The sequence below is a fragment of the Buteo buteo genome, chromosome Z (genome assembly GCF_964188355.1).
Source record: "Buteo buteo chromosome Z, bButBut1.hap1.1, whole genome shotgun sequence".
Classification (NCBI taxonomy): domain Eukaryota; kingdom Metazoa; phylum Chordata; class Aves; order Accipitriformes; family Accipitridae; genus Buteo; species Buteo buteo.
Window position 1 is genome coordinate 27,049,367 of NC_134204.1, and position 22,571 is coordinate 27,071,937.

The window sequence follows — 22,571 nt, forward strand, 5'->3', positions numbered from 1 at the left end:
GCTTTGTAGCACTGTTAAGGCTGAATCCAATTTCCGTAGAGCAAGGGCAAGTAACACAAGTCTTACAGCTGGCCGGCCTTTACACAGCTCTATTAAAAACACCTTATACTTAATCGTGAACCATTCTTCTTCATGTCTTTAGAAAATACCTCCATCAGAGATAGTTTCGTCTCTTTGGGAAGAGAAAGCGAAGCTATTCTTGGGCATTCCCATAGTCTCACAGCTCTATAAACATATCCATGGGAACACTTAAAAATTTCTAAACCCAAAATAGAAGTGAAGTAAATATCAGTCTTTCTTAAAATAAACATGTATTTGTAAATGTTATAGCAGATGTTGGAAAAGCATACATTGTCAGTATTTGTATTTCTTAAGTTTCAAGAAGCCTTAACAAGTGGGCCAGTGCTTGAGGGATAAACCCGACTACACAGTTTGTGAGAGATATGAAGCGAAACTCGGACTTTATCAGCAGGGAGTACCTTAGTTGTGGATATAAGAAACAGTCATCAGGCTGTGTCCTTTCATGTTCTTAAATTAGATTACTGTAAATATAGTGAATGAAAAAAAAAACCCCGTGTTTGTTAAATTTTCTGCCTGCATGTGGGAACAAAATTTAATTTAATTTTTGTATCCTTTAGTTATGCAAGTCAGCTTGCTACTTTCTAGATAAACCAATTGTAGTGGAGGTGAGGGGTTCATGACTTCTAAAGATTTTACCAGTTACCACTTTTTAATTCTACTTCTTGCACGTTTTTCAGAGCTTTGTTTGTTGCAGAAGCATGTTGCAGGACAAAACTTCATTACTGTTAAACACACTAGATCTACCAAAAAAGCCTACAATGACCTAGTAAGATTGCTACATCATTATTGTTTGGGGAAGGAGCCATCCTTGAGCTGTTTAATTCACAGATCAACCTTGTGCATGCCTGGGGTGGGTAGTTACTGCTCAAAGAGGATAAGGTTAGAAGCACACCTCAGAGGCAAAATCAGCCCTTCAGGAAGAGGATTGTCGATCCAGTTATGAACTTTTTGAAATCAGATGTGACACTCACTCTTTGGATTTGCTGTTAGAGGGAAGTTCATCATGTCGCTCCTGTATTCTTTTAAAAAGAGACAGCCAAAGGTTTGCAGATAAGCACAAAGTGTAACAGGACAAATCTATTGCTTGTGATGGTGTTTGTGTCTGCTTGGCCAAAGAAGAAAGATGCTGTTTTGTAATTTTGTGAATCAGTTTTGGAGCTTCAGAGCCCCATCAGAATGGGTAAGTTCCAAAATAAACTAAGTTAGCTGCCAAGCACTCTTAGTCAACTCTAAAGACACACAGCAGAAAAATGCAAACTGCAGGGCTAACAGACTAACACTATGGGCTATTATAATTTCTTTTCACTACCAGCGGTTAAGGAAGACGAGGTTGAAAGATAGGCAAGCCTTTCAAGGAAGGGTGCATTTTCTCCTATAGTGGCAATAGATGCAGAGGCTGTGTTCAGCTGTACTGGCTTTTTCATCAGGTTTTGCACCAGCAATGCAAGTCTTTCCACAAGACCATTTCATGAATGAAATTGGTTTTCTCAAGTCCTGTCTAACTTTGAAGACCCTAAATTGCAGCTTACAGCAGCCTCCAAAAAGCCTTTCTGTTTTGTTGTATTTAGTAGCTGTCAGCGGCATAGGACAGCAGTGGGTGGGCACAGAATTACTTCGCTCATTTGCATGGTACTCAGTACTACCATCAGTCTTATATTCAAGTAGGAATCATTGTGGTCAGTCCTGTTTAGCAGGGTTCATTGTTTGTTCACTGACAAGGCCCTAAACTGAACTAGTTAATTAAGAAAAAAGCTTCTAAAGGAGTTTGAAGAAATTAAATGGAAATTACTCTCTGATGTGCACTAGAAGAGCAGGAAGCCCAAGAAATGGTTGGAAAAGGTGAGTGCTAGCACAGAGACTGTACCTTTCATATGTGTTATTAGCTGGGAACCAAATAAGCTTTCCTAAGCTTGTGTACATCAGGAAATAACTGGGGAACATGCTGTTCACATTAGAACTAAGCAGTCACTAGATACTTCAAGTGCATTACACAAACCAGCATAACCAGGAGTGGCTTACTCCCACGAAGGCTATGGGACTCTAGCATGTCTCACCAGCAGAAATCCAGGTTTTTGACACATTGCCTCAAAGGTCTGGTCTTAGGATCAACATCCCAGCTGTGCAGACTTAACTGTCTAGCTAAAATTTGTCAAAAATGTGTAGGAATTAGACAAGGCTGTTACAAATAAAAAGGAAAACAAAAGATTGACAGTTTAATTCATATTTAAGCACAATTCACTTCTCTCCTTTGGAAGTAAAAGTAAAGTGCTGCTTTCACCTTCCCATCCAGCTATTTTAAGTGAACCAGAGTATTAATATCGTAGCATTTATGTCATGTTAAAACGGCTTATACATAACTAGCTAGAAGAAAAATGGAAACACGCAGGAGCTGTTTATCTTTTAATTAAGGATATTAGGGATATTTTAAAATAGTCAAGTGTTCAAATTTAATGCCATGCATAAATGAATATCTCTAGTAAGTGTAATGATTTTTTCAGCTTCTATAATACCAGAGGTCAGTATACCAACTAAACTTGTAGTCTATATATCTGCCACTGAATTGACACTGTTTTATTCCACCTTCAGAATTAAATCCTGTTTAATATTTGCTTTTACAATGCATTCCAGAATGCCTCATTGTCCATCTTTTAAAACGTTTGTCACAAGGAAAGTGAAAGTAGGAAATATTTTCTCTTGGTTTATGTATTTATCACATTACCTACTGTACACACTTTTGCTCTGTAGATATAATTGGTAGTTCATCAGTAAAATCATCATCACGTTCAATGGCGTAAAGGCCATGAAGTCTTCACTGCTGAGCAACCTTCCCAAAGTATACTGTGAGGACAATCAAGCTTAATTAGATTCTATTTTATAAAAGCACTGAAAGAGGTTCTTTCACTACCATCTGGATTGCTGCTTTAATGACTCTTTAAAATGAAATTTAGGAACAAAGCCAGTTTAATTAGGTAATGTTTATTTCACATAGAACAATCTCCAAAGAATATTTAAAAAAAAAATCTAAATACTGATTTTATTGCATTTATTTTCTTACAAAAAAGACAGACAGGCACAATTTATGTATTCAAATACTTCAAACTGAACGACAACTGTTCACTATTTAGATTTCCCCAATGCCACTCCAAAGGCTGTGAAAGTAGAAAATGTCATTTTACATGAGGCAGTAGTGCATTTAGTAGGAATGAATCACAAAATATATTTTTGTACAGTAAAACGTTATTGTCACTTTATAATTACCTATAAAAATTTTTGAATTGCACAATAAGTTTGCTTTACAGTTGACAACTGCCAGAAAATAGGCTTAGTATGTAACTAAATATTTGGTCAAACTATCCCCTAGAAACACATTAGGATTTCTTTTCGTAAATACTTAAAAATCTAACAGGAACTATATTATTTATCTGAGGTCTTTAAAACATGTTTTAATAGGAGAGGTTTATATATTCAACTAAATTCAGTTTCTGCCTACCTTAAAATCCATACAACCACAATAGCTGAGTGTCCTAAACAATATTTTGATTTGAAAGTACCAACACCAATGATATCTGGAACTGTTTAAATTAATCTATTTCCTATTTTTTTGCTTCTTTATCAATGCTGAAAAGGCACTGCGTACATTCCTCTGAACATTTGGTGTTTGTTTTTTTTTTTCTTAAAGTTAAAAAGCATCCAACAACAAACATAAAACAAGCGTTTGAAAGCAAAAAATACTGAATAGACTTCCCACTGATGGATGTAGTCCATGATATCTGAAGACACTCATTTTCCATAAAACTTCTTATTCAACAAGAATATGAGCAAATTCACATTCACTTTAGCTTTATCAAACATTTTCATTACAGCCACACCTTCATACTGCATCTGAAGCAAATCCTGTAATCAGAAATAAAATCATTACTCTGTGTTTGAATCCATACCTTACAGCAACAAGATGGGGTCATTTTCATCATGTGATAACCATCTCAAACTCCAGGTCCTTCACAATTTAAAAAATTACAAGCAACTGTTGGATAGGTGTAGAAAACATTACATGTCCTCTAGATCCCAAACTGTAGACTGTCAGTAACAGCAAACCAGAAGAAATACCGTTTTCTGTGTATTTTAATTTTCTCTTGGTATTTGCTACTTGCCATTGAACTAATGTGGCATTTGGTTTCATGCAGTTGGCCTAATATAAATGTTAACCCAACTTCCTGCCCACCATCCTACGGAAGTTATATAGTTATTCCTCACATGATCTGCTGCTCTTTGCTGACTGAAAAGGTTAATGAATATATAAAAAGTCTGAAATTGTATTTAGAGGAAATGCAACTGTGACTATACAGCAAAGTAACAAAATTCAAACTCTACCTGGAAATGGAGCTGCACTTTTTCCATCTCAACCCCCAAAAATTTTGCTTTGATTTCAAAGTCACCCACTTCTTCTCCAGGTGTGATATCAAACATCACATTCTTAAACCTCAAAACAAAAATAAGGGTAATTGATTATGTATACTGTGCAATTTTATACAGTCCAGAAACAGTTTTGAGGAAAAAGCCTGCAGAACACAAAAGAACTTTGACCATAAGCAGTGTAAATATTGTCAAATGAACCACTCCATCCCTGCTGCAGTGTCTTCTTGGAGACTTTCTGGTGTACATGTAGTATGAAATACAGAGCTCTCAACTCTTTTATATTGGAAAAAAAAAAATGGGGTGTGGGAAGTTCAGGGAACAAAGATGACCACACACCCACAGCATAGGAACAGGGCAGCCAGATTTTAATTCTGCCACACCTGAGCATATCCTTGCAGTTGTGTACACTCTTCTCTGGTTTCAGTCTGCCTCATGTGGCTTCCTCTGCCTGATGAACCCACTTGGAAAAAGAATTGCAACCTGGAAAACTTTTCCATCCATCTTCTGCATGGAAAAGAGTGCAGAGGATGGAAGATTTTCACTGCAGTGGCCTTAAAATGGATAGATACAAAAGGGATTTTAAACCACCACATCCATTCACCTTGCCATAGGGAGGAAGTGCAGAATACCAGATGTTTACTCAGTTCTATGAAAATGACTGGTTACTAAATGAAAAAAAAACAACAAACAACCTGCTACAACTGCTTAATAAGTTAATCATTAGCAGTGAGTGTGTTACTGGACTTGTACTGATTCCATCTAAGCTAATGCCAAAATAGGCTTATTCACACGTTTTCCCAAGGTAATCATATAGCAAGTTACAAGGGAAAAAATGAATTATGACAATTAGGCTTTATCATTCTTCTGAATGTAAAAGTCTGAGGTAATTTTAGGTGTAGCACAGGAAATTGTGAAGATTTCTTTTAACAAAAGCCATGCCCCCTTAAGAAGCTGTTGGTTAGAAAATGCTCTCAATTGTTTTATACCACACTTACTGGTTGGTTTGAAGATCTTCAATTTCTAAGATGACACCTTTTTCATGCAGTCTTGCAGCTGTGTACTTTAATGAGACCTGCTTCAGTTTTTTGCTTCCCTTCACCTCCTCTTTTCCATCTAGTTTAATTGACCTCCGTGAATTTCTGGGAAGAGAACAAGAAAAATGGCTTTTGATTTATCTACCGGGTCTTTTATACTTAAACTATTCTTCTAGGCATATTTAGCTTTCCTTCACTCCTTGCCTTCTTGAACTCCTATTAATGAACAAAATTAACATTCAAAACAAATCTAAGAATTAGAGGGATTTTTAGCACACAGTGAATAGTCTAAACATTTTAGCAATGATTTTGAATCAATGTTTTTTAGCACCTGTTTAAACTTTATTGTGAAATGCAGCCCTGATCCAAGAGAGTCCACAATCATCACTTTAAAATAGCAATTTGTAATCATACAGTGACCTAGGTATTAAATAAGATTGGCCATTAGAGTTCATTTTTGGATCAATGAGGTATGCACCAGGAAAGCTCCTGTTCATATCAGTAAAATGTTTTCACTTTAACACTTTAGTGGCATTGGCAGGGGAGCTTGCTCTCAAGTAACTGCATCATAACTGAAAAGTAAAACTTTTTAGGCATTTATTTTACCTTTTTCCATTCTAAAGACAAAACCCAATCCTTTTAATGAAAGAAGAAAATCAATAATTGTTTCCCAAAACTGCATGACTTCAAAGTATGCTAGTGGATTTGCAAAGTAGCACCAGTTAAATATATTGAAAACGTGTGTACATCTGAGGCCTCTTTCTGTAAGGCAGCTTTAAATAAATGCAAGACTGCTTTCCAGGTTTTCACTCAGGTCACAGTGACAACCCCCATGGACTCTTTAACCTGTGGATTGTCAGTCAAAACAATTGATATCAAAACTTTCAACTACAGATTGGCACCTGCTCTCCCTCCTAATAAAACACACTGAAATATTGAAAGACAAGAAGACTCAACTTACTTTCTTGTTAAGTTGTCTAAACAAGTTTTTATATAGGTGTTGTAATAATTAATTTGTTCTTCATAAAATGCTGTCTTGGAGTTAAGTGCATTCAAAGTCTGCTGGAGTTTCACCAATTCAGCTTTTCGATGATGTCTGTATCTTCTTTGATTCCGGATATCCTAAATAAATTTGTTAATGTAATTTGTTTATTAATTTGATATTTTAAAAAGTCTTAGCTTATTACCATTCAAATCTGTAATTACACAACCTGACTTAATTACTGGGAGAAAGCACAAGCTGTCACGTTAGTTCTCACAAGCACGGTACCAGTAGTGAGCACTACAGTTTACAGACTGTACAGAAGACAACAATCACATTGCGAGTCATGTATACAATTGGTGGTATCTTGAACTCTGTTATGGTCTCCAGGGCATGACAGACACAGAAGTCATAAGGAAGACGTTGTCTTCATGCCATAAATGAAAGCTTTCTCACAGCTTGTTTCTTGTGAGAGGCCTAAGAAATGAGACCTTTGGCTTCTACCAGGTAAAACTAGCTACTGCTAAACTAAAGCTTGGGTTGAAGGTAATGGTTGAGTTGAGGCAGTCAAAAGTAAAATAAAAGCAACTTCCAGTCCTAAGGCTCATCCCAGTCTTCATATTGCCTTACTGGCTCAAAACAAAGCATGTGGGCTTATAGATAAGAAATAAAAAAGAATGGGACACTGAATACATATGTAGAATGGTTTTATCTCAAGTAGAAGCAGATGCAGACACCTGAACCAAGCAGGGCTTTAAAATGGCACTTCAAAGTAGGTGCAATAGGACATAATCATATTAGAAACTTAGCTCACATAAGTAATTTACTCATTTATATAATAAAATATATTTACAACTTTAAAAAATAAGGTATCTATAATATGTAAATTGCTCGTGAGCTATGAGTAACTTACTCATGGGTAATTAAAGATAATCCAATAGACTAAGATTCTTACAGCCAGTATAAGGTGTGGATTTGGAACAGGATTTGCCAGTTTGTACACAACAGGCCTGGTGCTTTATCAACCCCAAGATGGGCACCACATTGGCCCACTATTCTCCTTGTGTCCTGCCCAACCACTGCAGATTGGTGTTAATACAAATCAGAGAATGTTTTGGGTTTTTAAGTCTTTTTAAGCCTTACACCAAGGCTACATTAATTTTTAATTGAAACACTGATGAGTAATTCTGATTCCTTTTAAGGTATAAAAAGCTGTATTGAAACACATTGTACTGGAGAAGGTAAGACAGCATCAATATCAAATCTGGATTACAAAGTCTACTGTTGTATGTTATTCAGTTCGGGTAGTTATGCATAAGAGTACTGTCTTTCACTTAGTTTGTCAGCAAACAAAGATGATTTGTTTCTTATGTGGATACTTCAGCAATTTAGTGTAGCATTCTCTGGAAAATGTATATTGTAGGTCTCTAGCTGGAATAGATTTAGGCTATATGCCTAAAAGCCATCAATATACAGGGAAGCATGATGCACTTACCTTAGCAATCTCATTTATAATTTCTTGGTACTTAGTTTCTGAAGAGACTAGTCCTGCTTGTTCCAAGGTCCGGAGATTTCTCTGAATTTTCCTTTTCTTTTGTTCTATTGGTAGTTGCCCATCTTCAAAAATAGACTGACTGGGCTTCATTTTCTCTGGAGTTTTGGAATTTAAGATGGCACGTTTTTCTACAAGTTTCAAGTGCTCAGATTCCTGGGTAAAAAATAAAAATAAATAAAAAAAAAATCCAGAACAGTTATTCTCCAGCTCATGATAACAGTTAAGTATTCAAGTACCTTGAATTCTTAAAGAGATTATCAAGAATCAAGGTGCAGGCTTTATTTATATCCTCTTACAACAAGATCTGAAAATGCTCCATTTATTATGCCTTTTGGCATACCTTAAGTAACTAATCACAACACTAGACATGTATTCCAATTAAACAAAACACATCTAAAATCAGCCAGATGACACAATGACTTCACTTAATTGTGGGAAGACTGTCCAGATCTCACAGGTGTCCCCTACATATGCACACATTGAGGTAAGATAAAATGTGCATGTTATTGAGATGTAGCTTTGTGTGTTAGCATCTACAGGGAAGTCTTCAACTGGGAGCTCTTCCTACTCAACTCCCATACTAAGGATAGCAGTAGTTCCCCAGGCAGCTGTTTGCTTGTATTGCTTAAGGAAATAAACTGTCAGGGAACTTGAGTTAAGATACTGAAGTTCACAAGAAAAAAAAAATCTAGCAGAAGGATTCACGTCAGGCTACTTGATTGTATTATAACATAGCAGAGAAAAGACCCTGTTTACAAAACATGTAAAGAAAAAAAAAATATTCTAGTTGTACTAGTCGACAGCAAGACTTAATTTTTCTTTTCCTCTGAAGCGGCTCCCAATTAAGCAGTAAAAGAAAATTTGCAAGTCTCACACTTTGAAGGCTCTAGATCTGAATAGTCTAAAAGCAATTATTTCACTGTTATAAAGTGGTGGAGAAAGCTGTCAGAGATACGTTAAGGCCTTCAAATAGCTATAATAAAATATGCACTTTCTTCCCTATTCATGCACAGTATAGCACTTACCTGTTGCGCAGTGGCTGGTGTTTCTAATATTTCTAAGAGTGTATCCCCTGGTTGTGTTCGTATCACATCCACAATAAGTCTTTTGGTCCTTTTAAAAAGGATATATGGATATTACAAAACAGTTGTCATTGGATCACTTGTGCATTTCATTTCTTCAACAGTAAAACTAGCAAGCTCCTCCTTTATTACGGATACTTGGTAATGTTTATGTTTCCTAGCTTTTTATGTTTCAGAGCTTCCACTAATAATGTTGAACATCTGGCTTCTACACATGTCTGAATAGAGAAATACATGCATACTTTTCCTCCTTTTATTTTAGAAAACAGTTAACCAACTAGCATAGTAAAACAGTTACTCTTAACATAATAAAAATCCAGGAAAGAACTCATATGGATTTAATTATGATCACGACAAAACAGCAGATAGGAATGTAATCTTTGCAAAGCCTAAGCTATGCATGGTTCCATTAAGGGTCACATTTACTGAATAAAGTGGAAATGTACCAAAAAATGCTGAACTTCTAAAGGAATTTTACATCCAACGCAGTGCATTTACACACACCAATTAAGGGCAGATATTTCTCTAGTGGCAAAGGAAAAGGAGCATTTCCTTGCTAAGAAAGGGAAGCTGCTACACCCCGATATGTAAACCAGGGTTTTTTTTGGTAAGAGTTTATCTCATTCCTGCTACCTCTTCATCCACAATACTTCCAAGAACATCCTGTTACAGAATTCTTTTAATTTAGAGGACACTGTTACAAATGAGATATAGCTTATTATTCTTAAAAATTAACAGAAACTTGAAGATGCAACTTAAGTTTCCCAGGAAAATGTCTAAATATGGTCAAGGCTTCTTTGACAAAACCACAAGACGTGGTTTAAAATGAGTTTACCTACGTAAAGTTGGGGGTTTGCTGGTGTTTTCAGGTCAGAAAGTTCTCAAAAATGCAATGAAATGGGACAAAAGATTTACCCATATACAGGGTATATTATCCTGTATATATACAGGCAAATATTATCCTAAACCACTGTGTATTTGGGTATGATCCAAGCATCCATGGAAGGGACAGCAGGGTAGGAATGACTGACAGCACAGGCAGAGCTGAAGCACTGCTCCTTCCATGTTAGAAGGCAACATGATAAACCACCTGTAAACTAGTTTGCTCATCCAAAGTTACTGTTAACCACACTGAGCAGTTCTAGCACATTCAACAGCTTCTGAAGGACTGATGTTAAATGTATTTTTCCTTCACAAACCCTCTTGGAACACTTTCCAGTTTGCCAGGAATAAAAAACAAAACTAAATCAGAAAGGTTTCTTAAAGTTGGTTCCCTTGGGCTACATCAACACATTGCTGGCTTCCTCTGCCTGACACAACCTTTGTCAGCCTTCAGTGGTCACCACCACATCCTACATTAACGTACGTGGGATGGCGTTATCGTTTTATGCACTGCCTTAGAAACAGGTGCCGATACGGCTGATAAGACGGGAGGTTTATTTCCACTTCCTCTCACCACGTACCAGACCTGCTCAGCACTGTCTCAGAAACATCCCACTTGGGGCTGGATGCCTCCCCCTCCACCTGCCGCTTGGCACTCAGCACCTCTGCCCTCAAACCACAGAGGTCTGGCACCTTACAGAGAGTCCTGGCACCTTACAGAGAGTTCTCTGGACAGGGGTACCAGCAAACCTTAGGGTTCTTCGCAGACGCCTTAACAAAACCATTTAAAAAGCAACTATGTCAATATTTCTACAGAATAGGCATGTATGTCACTTGCAGAGAAACAAGGAACATTCAGTGAATCAGCCGTGACTTCAATTTTAGCCAGGTGTCTAACATTTCACAGTTGCAGTAAAAGACTTCTCTGCAGCTAAGGTAGGAAAGCTAAGCATCTGTATTTACACAACTTATATAAAAGGTAGTGGTATTTTAACTTCTGATATTGTTGCAATTTAACACATTGCTAATTATTCTTCTGTCAGATTATTTACTGAATTTCCTCAAAATATGAGAAATATTACTTGAAAGCACTTATGCAATAGAGAAGTTAAATTCTTTAATTAATTCTCATACTATTGTTTCAACATATTTCCACACAGTGTAGAGGATTAAAGACATTTCTTTTAGCCTTGATTTTTCATATTTCTTTAGGGATTCCATTAAGGGGTAATATTTTACTCCTACACAGGAAAAAAGGACAGGAAGCACTTTTTTTTTTTTTAAAGGGACAGTGGCAGGCATATCCCTATTACAAAAACAGCCTGGGAACAGCTCTAGAGCCTTGGTCTTGGGAATACCAAGTGACTAACACAGTTTTGATTTGACATTGTCATTGTAGTCCCTTTACTTTAGATCTCAAATTATATTTGATAACAAGTTAGAGAAAAACCTCAGTGTTTTCTTGTTTAAGATTCAGATCAAATATGCACAATTACAGTGGAAAAACTCCTCTTCCTTTTAGGATAAAGAGCAAGAATTTTCTTGCACTTAAAATATCTTTTTTTTTTTTTTCCCCAGATTTTAAACAGGCAGTTATGGCTTTTCTAGAAATTGCACTGCTTACTACAGACATCATAGCCAAGAACTTTCTTCAGAAGTAAAACTTCACATATTACCTAATAAATTCAGTTTACTGATTTTTACTTGCAGAAAAAAATACTAACAGATTAGAGTTGAATTACAGCCTGTATCTACACTCCTAGTGCTTGCAAAAGTGTAAAATCCTTATGTTGTATATAACTCTAAAGTGAACTTCTAATCTTCAAACTTGTGGGGTAAAAATAAGCATAATAATAGAGGACAGCAGCACCCCATTCTCACCCTTGTTCAGGAAGGGCCAGGATCTTAAATATGTCAATCCTTATTCTGGACAGCTTGAAATAACTTCAAAAGAGGGGTGCCAATAATTTGATAATAAGTGCTTTCATAAATATATTTTTGAGTATAAAGTAGCCTATATCCCAGTGTACCCTAGTAGCTATTTATTAATTTGCTCACCAAATAGAGTAAACACCATTTTCTTTTCCTAGATAAAAGCATGCACTATTCCCACTGAAGTGACAGTCCCATCCTGTTCAAATGGCCGATGGCAGTAGGTCAAGGGAGTGTTTTCCTTTGAGGGGGAAGAGAGGAGAGTGTGATACTGTCCATCCCTTAAAGGGTTAGACAGCTTTTCATCTCTGCTTTCCCAAGGATGTGGTGTTTTAAAGCAGAGTGCTTTTACAACTTCATGGAAAAACACCTGCCAGGTTAGATAATGATCCAGTCATGTTCCAAAACACAAGTGGCAGTATCTTTCTGTAAGCTTTCTGGAAGAACTGACATTTTTTCTGACTTTTGCAAGAGTTTGAGTTGGACTGAACACAAATTGGCTTTTGAAAACTGAGTGCACTCCGCACCTCAAAAATGCACTTAGGCAGAGCAGCAGGGTGGAAGCAACTTTTTAAACAAACAAACAAAAAAACCACACAAAAAACCCCAAACCAAACAAAAAAACCCCAAACCAAAACATAACCAAAAAACATCACCATAATATAGGTTTTTGAGCAAAACTTACTTTATCATCAGGCTTTTGAGATCCTGATCTTCACCTTCTCGTAGCTCATATTTGCTTGTTAGAGACAGTGAAATCTCTGTTTTTGCAAGTTGAGTCAATGTGCTTTCCCTGTTAGGGTCATTGGGATCAACAGCTCCTTCCCCTGTAAGGAAACATTTAATTCAATTTTGCCAACTTTCCCATGATTCAATGCATGAAGTGAACAAGAACGTGGATAAATCACTGTAAATCATCAGAAATATTAAGTTTATTAAATAGCTCACCCACTAAAAAGAAGCAGTCTTTTTTGGACTTTGAACAAGCAAAACCATAAGCCAGCTATTTATAAGCCCAGTTGGAATATTTTGGAAATGCCACCAATTCTTTCTTTTCAAGCTACTGATGTACAAGAGACTCACATGTCTTCTTCTCAAAGGAGAATACCATTTAACATCCTTTGTGCTAACATGCAGTGATAGTGAAAAACGAAAGAGTAGCAGCTATGTTAACAGGCTGTTCACTTGGAAGCTGGTATTATCCATGATATCCTCACTACTTTCAAAACAGTTCACATCTTACTACAATTAAGACAAATTAACACATTTATTCCTTATAACTTTCTAATAAATTTGCATAATTTTAACACTTCATAATTGGATAATTGTCAAAATAAAAATGGCTGTTTTAAGAATTCTCCACGAACTTTTTTGTACGTTTCTAGCCAACACTAGCAAATCTTACGATCAGGTTATTAAAAATCACTTGTTTTCTATCTGCAATTTGAGCACAACTGGATCATTCTGCTTGAAGCATTGTTTAGATTTTTAATCACATTACCAATCTTTAGAGTGAACATTGCAGTTAGAAGAAGGTTCAACTATAAGGAGCGATGTTACAAAAAGTGTTCAGAAAATAATTCTATAGTAAATGAATAAGCTGTCACTATGAGAGACACGAGAGTATTTAAATCAACCCCCCATTTAATTCTGCCACTAGAGTGAAGTTAACCATAAAGACAAAGAACAGCATACCAAGGAAAGACTCTACATCAGGAACAGGTCCCAGCCCTTCCAGCAATTCGTTCAGCAGGTCATTTGGCTCAGCAGCAATAGCATCCTGGTGTTCTAATAGTAGCTATAAACAAATTTAAGTGAGGTCATTGTCCAAAAAACCCCATTCCCAGTGTCTTTATACTTGTAAGTAAATCTGGAGACTAAATGCTGAAAAACACAGACCTAATGTGATCAGGATTATGGAGGACCCAAGGGGGTAAGCATGCTCAGTTCTGGACTATGAATTTAGAATTGGTCTTGCTCTAAGACAGGTTGCCATGCTCTTCTGGCAATCATCTCTGGAGTACTGAACATAGCTGAGCAGAAGTTTAATTATGACTAACAAACTATCACAGACTAAAGGGTGATAGTCCCAAGCAGACCATTTCAGTTCTGCATCCTGAACTAAGCACACAAAGGAATGAATACAGTGTTGGTGGTCCATAGAAAGATACTTCTTTTCTGTATATCCATTCCAGTAGCTTACAATAGCGTCAGTGACACCTTTCAGAAATTACTCTATTTTATAAGCGAGAAACACTATACAGCACCTGCTGCACAATGTCTAATAGACTTAGAAGTTGCAGGAGATTAGAGAACATATCCACAATAACTCACATTGCACCTGGGCACATTCTCAAGACTTTAAGCCACAAAAATACTGGTAAGCCAAGTTAATAAAGAGAATGAACAGGGCAGTAACATTTTCTTGAAAAAAGGCTCTCACTACCCATGAGAAAAGCAACCTCATGCTAAGTTAGGTAAAGCCAGCAGCATTAGTGACTACTAGATTTAATAGTCCATTCCCCATAGAAACAAAATTCCTTACTTGGAGGACTGATGGAAAGACAGTGTCACCAAGCTTCACTGAAATTTAGCTACAGCAAAGCATGCACAGTAGGCAAAAATTCCAAGATTCTAAGTATTTTAAACACTGCAAGTTATAGTCAGTCATATGTTACTGGTTACTAGAAACTACTGATGACTAAGAAGCCTGTGTCCAGAAAAGAAAGGCATTTCAGACATACTTACAAGATAGAAGTGAGCATTATAAGCCCATAACCATTAACTTGTTTAAAACAAGTTTCTCTCTTACGTGCACTAGCTACCCTGTACTGTACGTAATGTTGACTATGATACTGTGAGAACTGCTGAGAAACACTACGTGTGCTGATTAAAACTCCACCATGCTTGATGCTATACAAGCACAGAATGAAAAAGACATTGACAGGACAAATTCTCTGGTGCAAAGGCAAGGGATACATTGGGAAGTACCAAAACCAAGGCTGATGAATGCAACAGACCCCTCATTCCAGCTACGTCCTACAGAGGTATACAATGAAAATTAAGCTTGGGCAAGTAGCATGGGAGATGATGACTGAGGGCAGATTTGGGAATTTTTTGTGAAGCTGAGCTACGCATGACAACAGTCAAAATGTTTATGCTTCTCCTGTTATTCAAACTTATTTTTTTTTGGAGCTGTGTGACCAGAATGGAAGGTTTAATTTACACTTGCAGGGAAGGTGCAGTGGGAGAAGACAACTCAGATGAAGGCTCAGCCTCTCAGAGGAGGTTTGGTGGAAGAGGTGGCATGGGACAAGGAGGACCACCTGGTAAATATACTGCACACAGATAATGTACAGTCTTCAGACCTAATTGTTTGCTTCCTCCAGGCAGGCAAGTGTGCATAGTCATGTTATCAAAAAAGACCATCTCCTTGACCTCCTCTGTTTGGCAATTTACTGTCATTTAATTACTTCATATTTTGTAGAGTATTTTGTCAGCTAATATAAAATTACATGGTAATACTTTGTCACATTAGGATCAAATAACATATTAGACATGCAACAAAACCTCTAAAAGGAATATTTGACCAAGACTAGTGTTTAAATGTAACCACTGATCATAAACATGCAGGCGTAGGTCTATGCCTTAAAAAATTAAAAGCAAGTATAGGCACAACGACAATCCAGCAAATATGTTTTTAGCAGACTAGGCTATTAGTTTTCACTTGAATAAAGCTAACTTGCAATGTGGGGTACTGGGAGTTGTGTATTCTACCTTTTCCATAGTGTATCTGACAATATTTGTGGGAGGTGCTTTAAGGGCTTTTGGGGTGTCTGTTGGGGATTTTTTTGGCTTTTGCCAGGGGAGTGGGCATGGGGAGAGGGCAGAGGCAGGGGACAGTTTTCAAGCCAGGAAACAGACAGTAATATTCCAGCATTAGGAGGACCACATTGTAGACATTTAACTTACACCCTAATGAGTCATACTACAGACTGCAGTTAATCTGTTCTTTACCCACGATAAAGAACTGGCAGGATGCTACAGCTTCAGTCCTCCTAAATAAGTAAAAAATGTCACACTATATTGGAACAAAACTGTTCCTCCCTCCCATCAGAAAATGTTATATTCTGATTGTTATTCAAGGTGATGATTTTACATGGAAGCAGTCTTCTAGGAAAAATGCAATCTAATACTCAATTCCAGACCGTTTCAGATGAACTGAAGAAATTATTTCAAAAGGAAGAATGAACATTAAGCCTTCCCCTGAGAGTTTGTTGCAAGTATTTCATAATCTATACATTTATAGTCTGTTGACTAGTATATTTTCATTGACTTACTGAATGTGTATTGATAATTTCTTCAATTGAGATATATATGACAGGTTTGCTAAGAGTCACCATATCAGAGTATTCATCGATATTGAATTTCTCCTCTGGTTCAGGAACATCACATGCTGCTTGAAAAAAATTCCTAAGATAAAATAAAAAAATACTTCAATTATTGTCCCCTGTAAACTCACTTTAGTTAGCCTGTATAAAAAATGTACAATCAAGTCTCTGACATACGAAATATTTCCCTTATAATCTGCAATCTACACTTATTGTTTGAAGGAAGACATCAATACAAATGACAAAGTGTTCTATCTTTCCCGGACAGCTGCTGGAACATTGTTTTAAAGGTAATTTTTTCTCTCCTTATTCAACAAGAAGTGATAACTTGGTAAATTTTAAACACTTAGAGAAGTCTGTATTTAATGCTCTAGATGTTACAAAAGGATTTCCACAAAAAGACTCTCTGATTTTATGAAGGCACTTTGTAGTATGAAGTGTGCTGAGAAAAAATTATTTGAAAGAGCTGCACAAAATTACCACTTGGCCTACAAATGTTTAAAATGCTGTTACTCAGAAACTGAGCTGCTCAAAATGACAGAAAATGTGGTATTTTTTCTAAATGCGAGAATCTTGAGAGGAAAAAATGGAAAGTATGGTTGAAGCATTACTTCAACATGACTAGCATGTACATGGAGTGCTGAGACCTGCTTCCCAAGACGACAGTGGGTCTTCTCCAAGCTACTGACAGCTTCAGGGATGTGCACAGACAACCAAAAACCAGCAAGGTCCTCCTGTCAGAGGACTAGTTTGTTTTCCAAAGTAAGATGACCTGAACTGGAGCAGCTGGGAGAAACAGGGTTTTAGATGAGGCCTACAAGGATGCTGCAGGAGCTGTCCTGCCTTCACTATGCCAGCCCTGTGCTGTTGAGGAGGATACCCATTTTGGGCTCAGAGGACCTTTAAAGTTGGTATAAGGGAAAAAAAAAACCAAAAAAAAACCGGGCTGGGATTCCTCAGTTTGGAGAGGAAAAGCTGAGGGACAAAATCAAGTTTTACAAAATCACAGTGGTGCTGCATGAGATGCGTGCAGAATTCATTCGTCAAATCCCACAATAATGGGAATGCAATGAAACTAGCAGGAAAATATAATTTTAAATAAATGAAAGGAAGCACTGTTTTAACCCACAGGTAGCAAACTTCTGAATATTGCTACAGGAGGAAGTTGCGGAGGCAGATTATCTCAAAGGTTTAAGAAGGGGTTGGACAAATTACTGCACAAGTCCATGAAAGGAGGGCAAAAGATCTAGGCAGGGCTGGTAGCTTTTAGCAAGCTAATATCGCAGTTGGAGTTGCTGGGTGAGTACAAGGGGAACAGGCAGCTGGGAGCAGCCACCATTGACATCTGAGGAGGGTTTAGTTAAAGTACAGAGTACAGTCACGCAGAGACTCAGTTTTGTATAAAGGTAGCTTAATTAGGTGAGGCATTCTGCCTTCTGTAGTGATCAAAGGGCCAGCTAGAATAGGCTCTCTTTCATTAGCATTTGTTATTCTTGCTATATCACTTTCTACCTTATTGTTTCTTCATGTTTATGTCATGCCCTTAAATCCTTCAATAAACAGAATGACTAAGTTTAAGTACCTTTGTGCTCATAGCTGATCTCTCAAGGAAACCCATTATACGAACAGTGCATTTGCTTCCATGAAGGACAGACACTGAAGATATAAGTTCTGAAAGTGAGTTTGTCACAATACTCAACAACATTTCAAGCTAATAATAGCAGTCACCCCATAAGATGGGCAATAATCCCAAAGAACTTGTGTCCCAGAGTGTAGCAAAACATGCAATTTCCTATGATGGTGCAAGATGAAAGAATAAAATCTGCATGGAGTCTCTCAGCAAAGATGAAAGAATAAAAACAAAACCTGAAACTTCTTCCTGACCATTAAGTTTTTTCCTCAGACAGAACATTCAGCTGTCCTCCTGACCCAAAGAACAGATTATTTCTGCTGGGTAATGAGTCACCCCACACTGCTCTCACAATCTGTGTTTGCAGTACAGAAGCCTTACTGCAACCAAGCCAGCGGAGCTGATCAGTTCTCAATGCTCAAGCAGAAATACAACCTGTTACTCCTGTTTCAATGTCCTCAGCAGTGAGAATTTCTCTATGGTAGATCATTTAACTCTGAGCAGGGAGTTCCTATAAATGAGGAGTCGACCTGCCTTACTCATCCTAAAAGACAGATTTTACAGTGTAGGTACTTGTGAAGACTTTGCATACCTGAACTTCTGGTATGTCTGTGAGAGGTAAGTGTTCATAGATGATAGATGTTCGCTCTCTCCTTCAAAGAGTTTGTTAGAAGCAGCATGCTGAAGGACTTTTGCCACACAACCTAGGTTCCTCCTCTGGTCAGGGTGTATCTGGCCCCCAGCTGTCATATCAATTATATCAAAACCATCAGGAGCAACAATGGCAGGGTTCATGTAGCGATAGTACAGGAGGTTGCCGACAATCTAAAAGAAAAAATTAAGTGGTCTTCCATTTGCATACAATAATTACATTTTAGAAAACATGATCAATCATTTCTACTTCTGAATTAGACCATAGGAACTCGTGCTAGAAGAATCCTTAAGACATACGCGTTAACCTATGTGCCTAACTGAAAGAGCCTGTGGTCTTCTGTAAGATATGCCTCTTACAACACCTCCACGAACATCAGTTATGGACTTTTACAAACACATTTCAATTTGGTGCTGGCTTTAGGTCAGCTAATGCAAGGCATTGAGTTGAACACAAAGACAACTACAACTCTTCTTTCTTCTAGATTTTGCAAGGTTTAGGTCTAGACGGTCATTGTCTGAAATGCTACACATATCTGCCAGCATTTAATGCCTTCATTGACAAGGGACACATTGTTTCTCACGAGGACTGCACACAGCCATAAAAGACTAGAGAAGAGATTTTCCAAACTGCAATTGCTATAATGATGTTACAGTAACTTGTATTTGAAGCCAACAACTTGCAGATGGTGGCTTCAAATCATTCCTGATCTTGGAAACGGGCAGGACTGTTCTTTCTGCAATTTGCCTCAGCTTATGTGTAGTCACCTGGGGAACTTCCAACTTACACATTTAAAAGCTTTCATTTGGGTGCCTTATGCTCCATTTGCTACTCACTTTTTTTCATAAATTGAGCAATGCCTTAAACTATATTGCTGGAGTCGTAGACAGAAGTACCCCACAAATACTGCTTGCAAGGATTTCCAATGAGTTGATAAAACACACAAAAGCAGAATTAATTTTTGAGCTAAGGAATTTGAAGTTCTCTAGGCACCAGGAGATTTTTTTTTTTTTTTTTAAACACTGAACAGTATCATTTTGAAGACTAATAGGGAAGTCCTATTGAAATGAATACCTCGTAATTTTAGAACGATTTCATTAAACACTAATGAAAATATCTTTATTGAAGTGCAAATAGTTCTAATTTGAGATAGTTGTCAGTCTCTCAGATGGCTTGAAGGCTCATGGAAAAATTCTCCTAAGCCCTCTGAAGAGGCACCATGGCTGTGGTAGGTTAGCGGTGGCCAGTATGCCAGTATCATACTTATCACTCACACTTTACTTTTCAGTCTGATCTCATTCCTACAACTTTTACAAGAAACTTAAATAACTAATGTAATGATCTACTTGCAGTTCATTTTTAGAGCCCTTCCGGATTGTATTTAAATTACAATACTAATGCAATTTTTTTAATATATTATTCTTTAATACATTAACAACTTCAGGTGGAGGAAAACAAAAAAACCCAACCAACCACCACCACCAAAAAAAAAAAAAAAAAAAAAAAAAGAGACCAGTGTTCTCCATGAAATTATTGCTGGTGGTAAGGACCATAGTACAAAACCAAAACCCAAGATGACTCAGATAAACTCCAACCTTTTAAGAACAGTTACTGTCCAAAACAGGTTGAGCTTCCTCTTCCATAAGAATTGCTGAGCATCCAGATTAAGATAGCTAGGTTGTGGCACCTGTTCCCTTCCCCTCCCCTTCCACCACCACTTTGCCACCCAAGGAGTGCCAAGTTTCTTCAGTAAATGCTGATGTTCTCAGTTCCTTAGAATGCTTAGTGTCAATGAAAACCCCCTTTGGCAATAAAAGAACAAGTTGCTGGCAGTTTGCCCTCAGAAGTCTACCTTTAATAGTTCATCTTCTGTTGCATCTGGGAATTTCTCATGGAGTGAGCTCTTCAGAACTTTGGCTATATATCTCATTCCATAACTACGTGTAGAACAGATGAAAAGGAAAAACATTGGAAAGACTTAGATGAAACACACACACACACACAAAATCATTCTCGTCAGCCAAGTTATTGGCTTTTTCCCCAGCCACTTAAAACACAAAACAAAACGATAATGGAAAATACAAAAAACTGCAAGTACAGGGAGACATACACCAGGCTGCTAAAGTACAGTAGGCATGGAGAAACCACCCCCTCTACTGGGGAAGTCATTCAAGAGGCACGTATTGCAAGCCATGTAACTTGAAAGGATCTCCATCACTCAGTTTCAAGTGAAGCTTCACTGTGCACACGAACTGCAGCTTGGAGAATCCTAACTCAGCACTTACGGCATCATATTGAGAGAAGAGAATATGGACGTGAGAACTTTGTCAGTTACTGCTCGCAAACTCTGAATCGATGATTCCAGTTTATTGACCACTTCTGTGTGTGTTAATGCTTGTTCTGTGGTTACATCGTATGGCAATTTGCTGCAAAGCAAACATATTAAATCAAGCTAAACATATTTGAGAATAAAATACATTTTTTTTTTTCATAAGGGCTATCAGTGAACAGAAAAAAGTGTCAGAGAAATACAGTTGAAGTTGTCTAAGTAACAAAAGTCTCAGGTGCGTTAGTGTCATGGTTTAACCCCAGCCAGCAACTAAGCACCACAGAGCAGCTTGCTCAGGAGAGATCAGAACAGTAAAAGTGAGAAAACTCATGGATTGAGGTAAAGACAATTTAATAGATAAAGCAAAAACTGCATGTGCAAGCAAAGCAAGACAAGGAATTCATTCACCACTTCCCATTGGCAGACAGGTGTTCAGCCATCTCCGGGAAAGCAGGGCTCCATCACGCATAACGGTTACTTGGGAAGACAAACACCATCACTCCAAACATCCCCCCTTTCCTTCTTCTTCCCCCAGTGGTATATGCTGAGCCTGATGTCATATGGTATGGGATATCCCTTTGGTCAGTTGGGGTCAGCTGTCCCGGCTGTGTCCCCTCCCAACTTCTTGTGCCCCCCCAGCCTGCTCGCTGGTGGGGTGGGGTGAGAAGCAGAAAAGGCCTTGACTCTGTGTAAGCACTTAGCAATAATTAAAACATCCCTGTGTTATCAACACTGTTTTCAGCACGGATCCAAAATGTAGCACTATCCCAGCTACTATGAAGAAAATTAACTCTACCCTAGCACAATTATCTTCCTTTTTTTGGAGAGGAACAGTTTGTTTAGGTGGGGGTGCACAGGCCATCACTTGCACCTTCCCTTAATTACAAAAAGGGAATCCTAATTTAAGGCATGCATGTCCACATCCCAGTCCCAGTATAGCTCCTTAAAAGCCTGGGACACTACTAACATGCTGGTATAAAACCTGAGAAAAAGGCTATAAATTCTTCCATGGCATGGTCTACTACACTTGTAAAGATTAAGTAATTGACTATGGAAGTTCATGACCAGGAAAGTGATCCCTTTGCTGTTCAGAACAGGTTAAAGTACCTGTTTTTCAAGAACCTCTCCCCAAAAACTCTCATAGTGCTGCAGGAAGATGGGGAAGGGATACATAGGCACAAATGCAGTTTGTCAGAGAAGGAAAGGGAGAGCAGAACTGAGGGATCCCTCAAGTATTTAAGTGGCACAATATGTCCAGTTTCCTCACTCACCTAGCCTCACCAGACTGCATTTCTAGCTGGTTTACCCATGATTTGTACACATTCACAGGACTAGTGTTGATTATGAGGGACTTGTCCTCCATGATCTCCTTCACCACTGGGGCCAGGAGCTGGCGCAGAGTGTTCTGTCCACGAGCACCTCGATTGAAACTGACGACCATCTTAATGACGGTGGGGTTTCCAGTAACGATATCTTGTATCTGGTCTACCTTAGAGCTATATCAAGAACAGAAGGGTTCTCAGACATGACTTATGTATGCAGTTATCTATGTTTTCAAAAGCCACACTTTTAAAAATTACCCTATTTCTATGTTGAAACATGTTT

At 37.8% G+C, this 22,571-nt stretch overlaps 1 protein-coding gene across 4 annotated transcripts in view; it reads right to left on the reverse strand.

The window, feature by feature from the left end:
* Nucleotides 1–2,769: 2,769 nt before the first annotated feature.
* The window catches only part of IQGAP2 (IQ motif containing GTPase activating protein 2), a 130,752-nt gene continuing 110,950 nt past the window's right edge, over nt 2,770–22,571 (reverse strand). The window contains exons 26-38 of one of the 4 annotated variants that reach the window (XM_075021369.1): nt 22,238–22,462; nt 20,923–21,063; nt 20,490–20,574; nt 18,578–18,810; nt 16,305–16,437; nt 13,660–13,762; nt 12,650–12,791; nt 9,094–9,181; nt 8,009–8,221; nt 6,493–6,653; nt 5,493–5,636; nt 4,453–4,561; nt 2,770–3,975 (exon numbers count right to left, since the gene is read on the reverse strand). In XM_075021369.1, coding sequence (XP_074877470.1) covers nt 3,862–3,975; nt 4,453–4,561; nt 5,493–5,636; nt 6,493–6,653; nt 8,009–8,221; nt 9,094–9,181; nt 12,650–12,791; nt 13,660–13,762; nt 16,305–16,437; nt 18,578–18,810; nt 20,490–20,574; nt 20,923–21,063; nt 22,238–22,462 — 1,891 coding nt within the window. In that variant the 3' untranslated portion in view covers nt 2,770–3,861. The remainder of the gene's footprint in view (nt 3,976–4,452; nt 4,562–5,492; nt 5,637–6,492; nt 6,654–8,008; nt 8,222–9,093; nt 9,182–12,649; nt 12,792–13,659; nt 13,763–16,304; nt 16,438–18,577; nt 18,811–20,489; nt 20,575–20,922; nt 21,064–22,237; nt 22,463–22,571) is intronic. The other 3 variants (XM_075021370.1, XM_075021371.1, XM_075021372.1) reach the window with 3 other exon arrangements.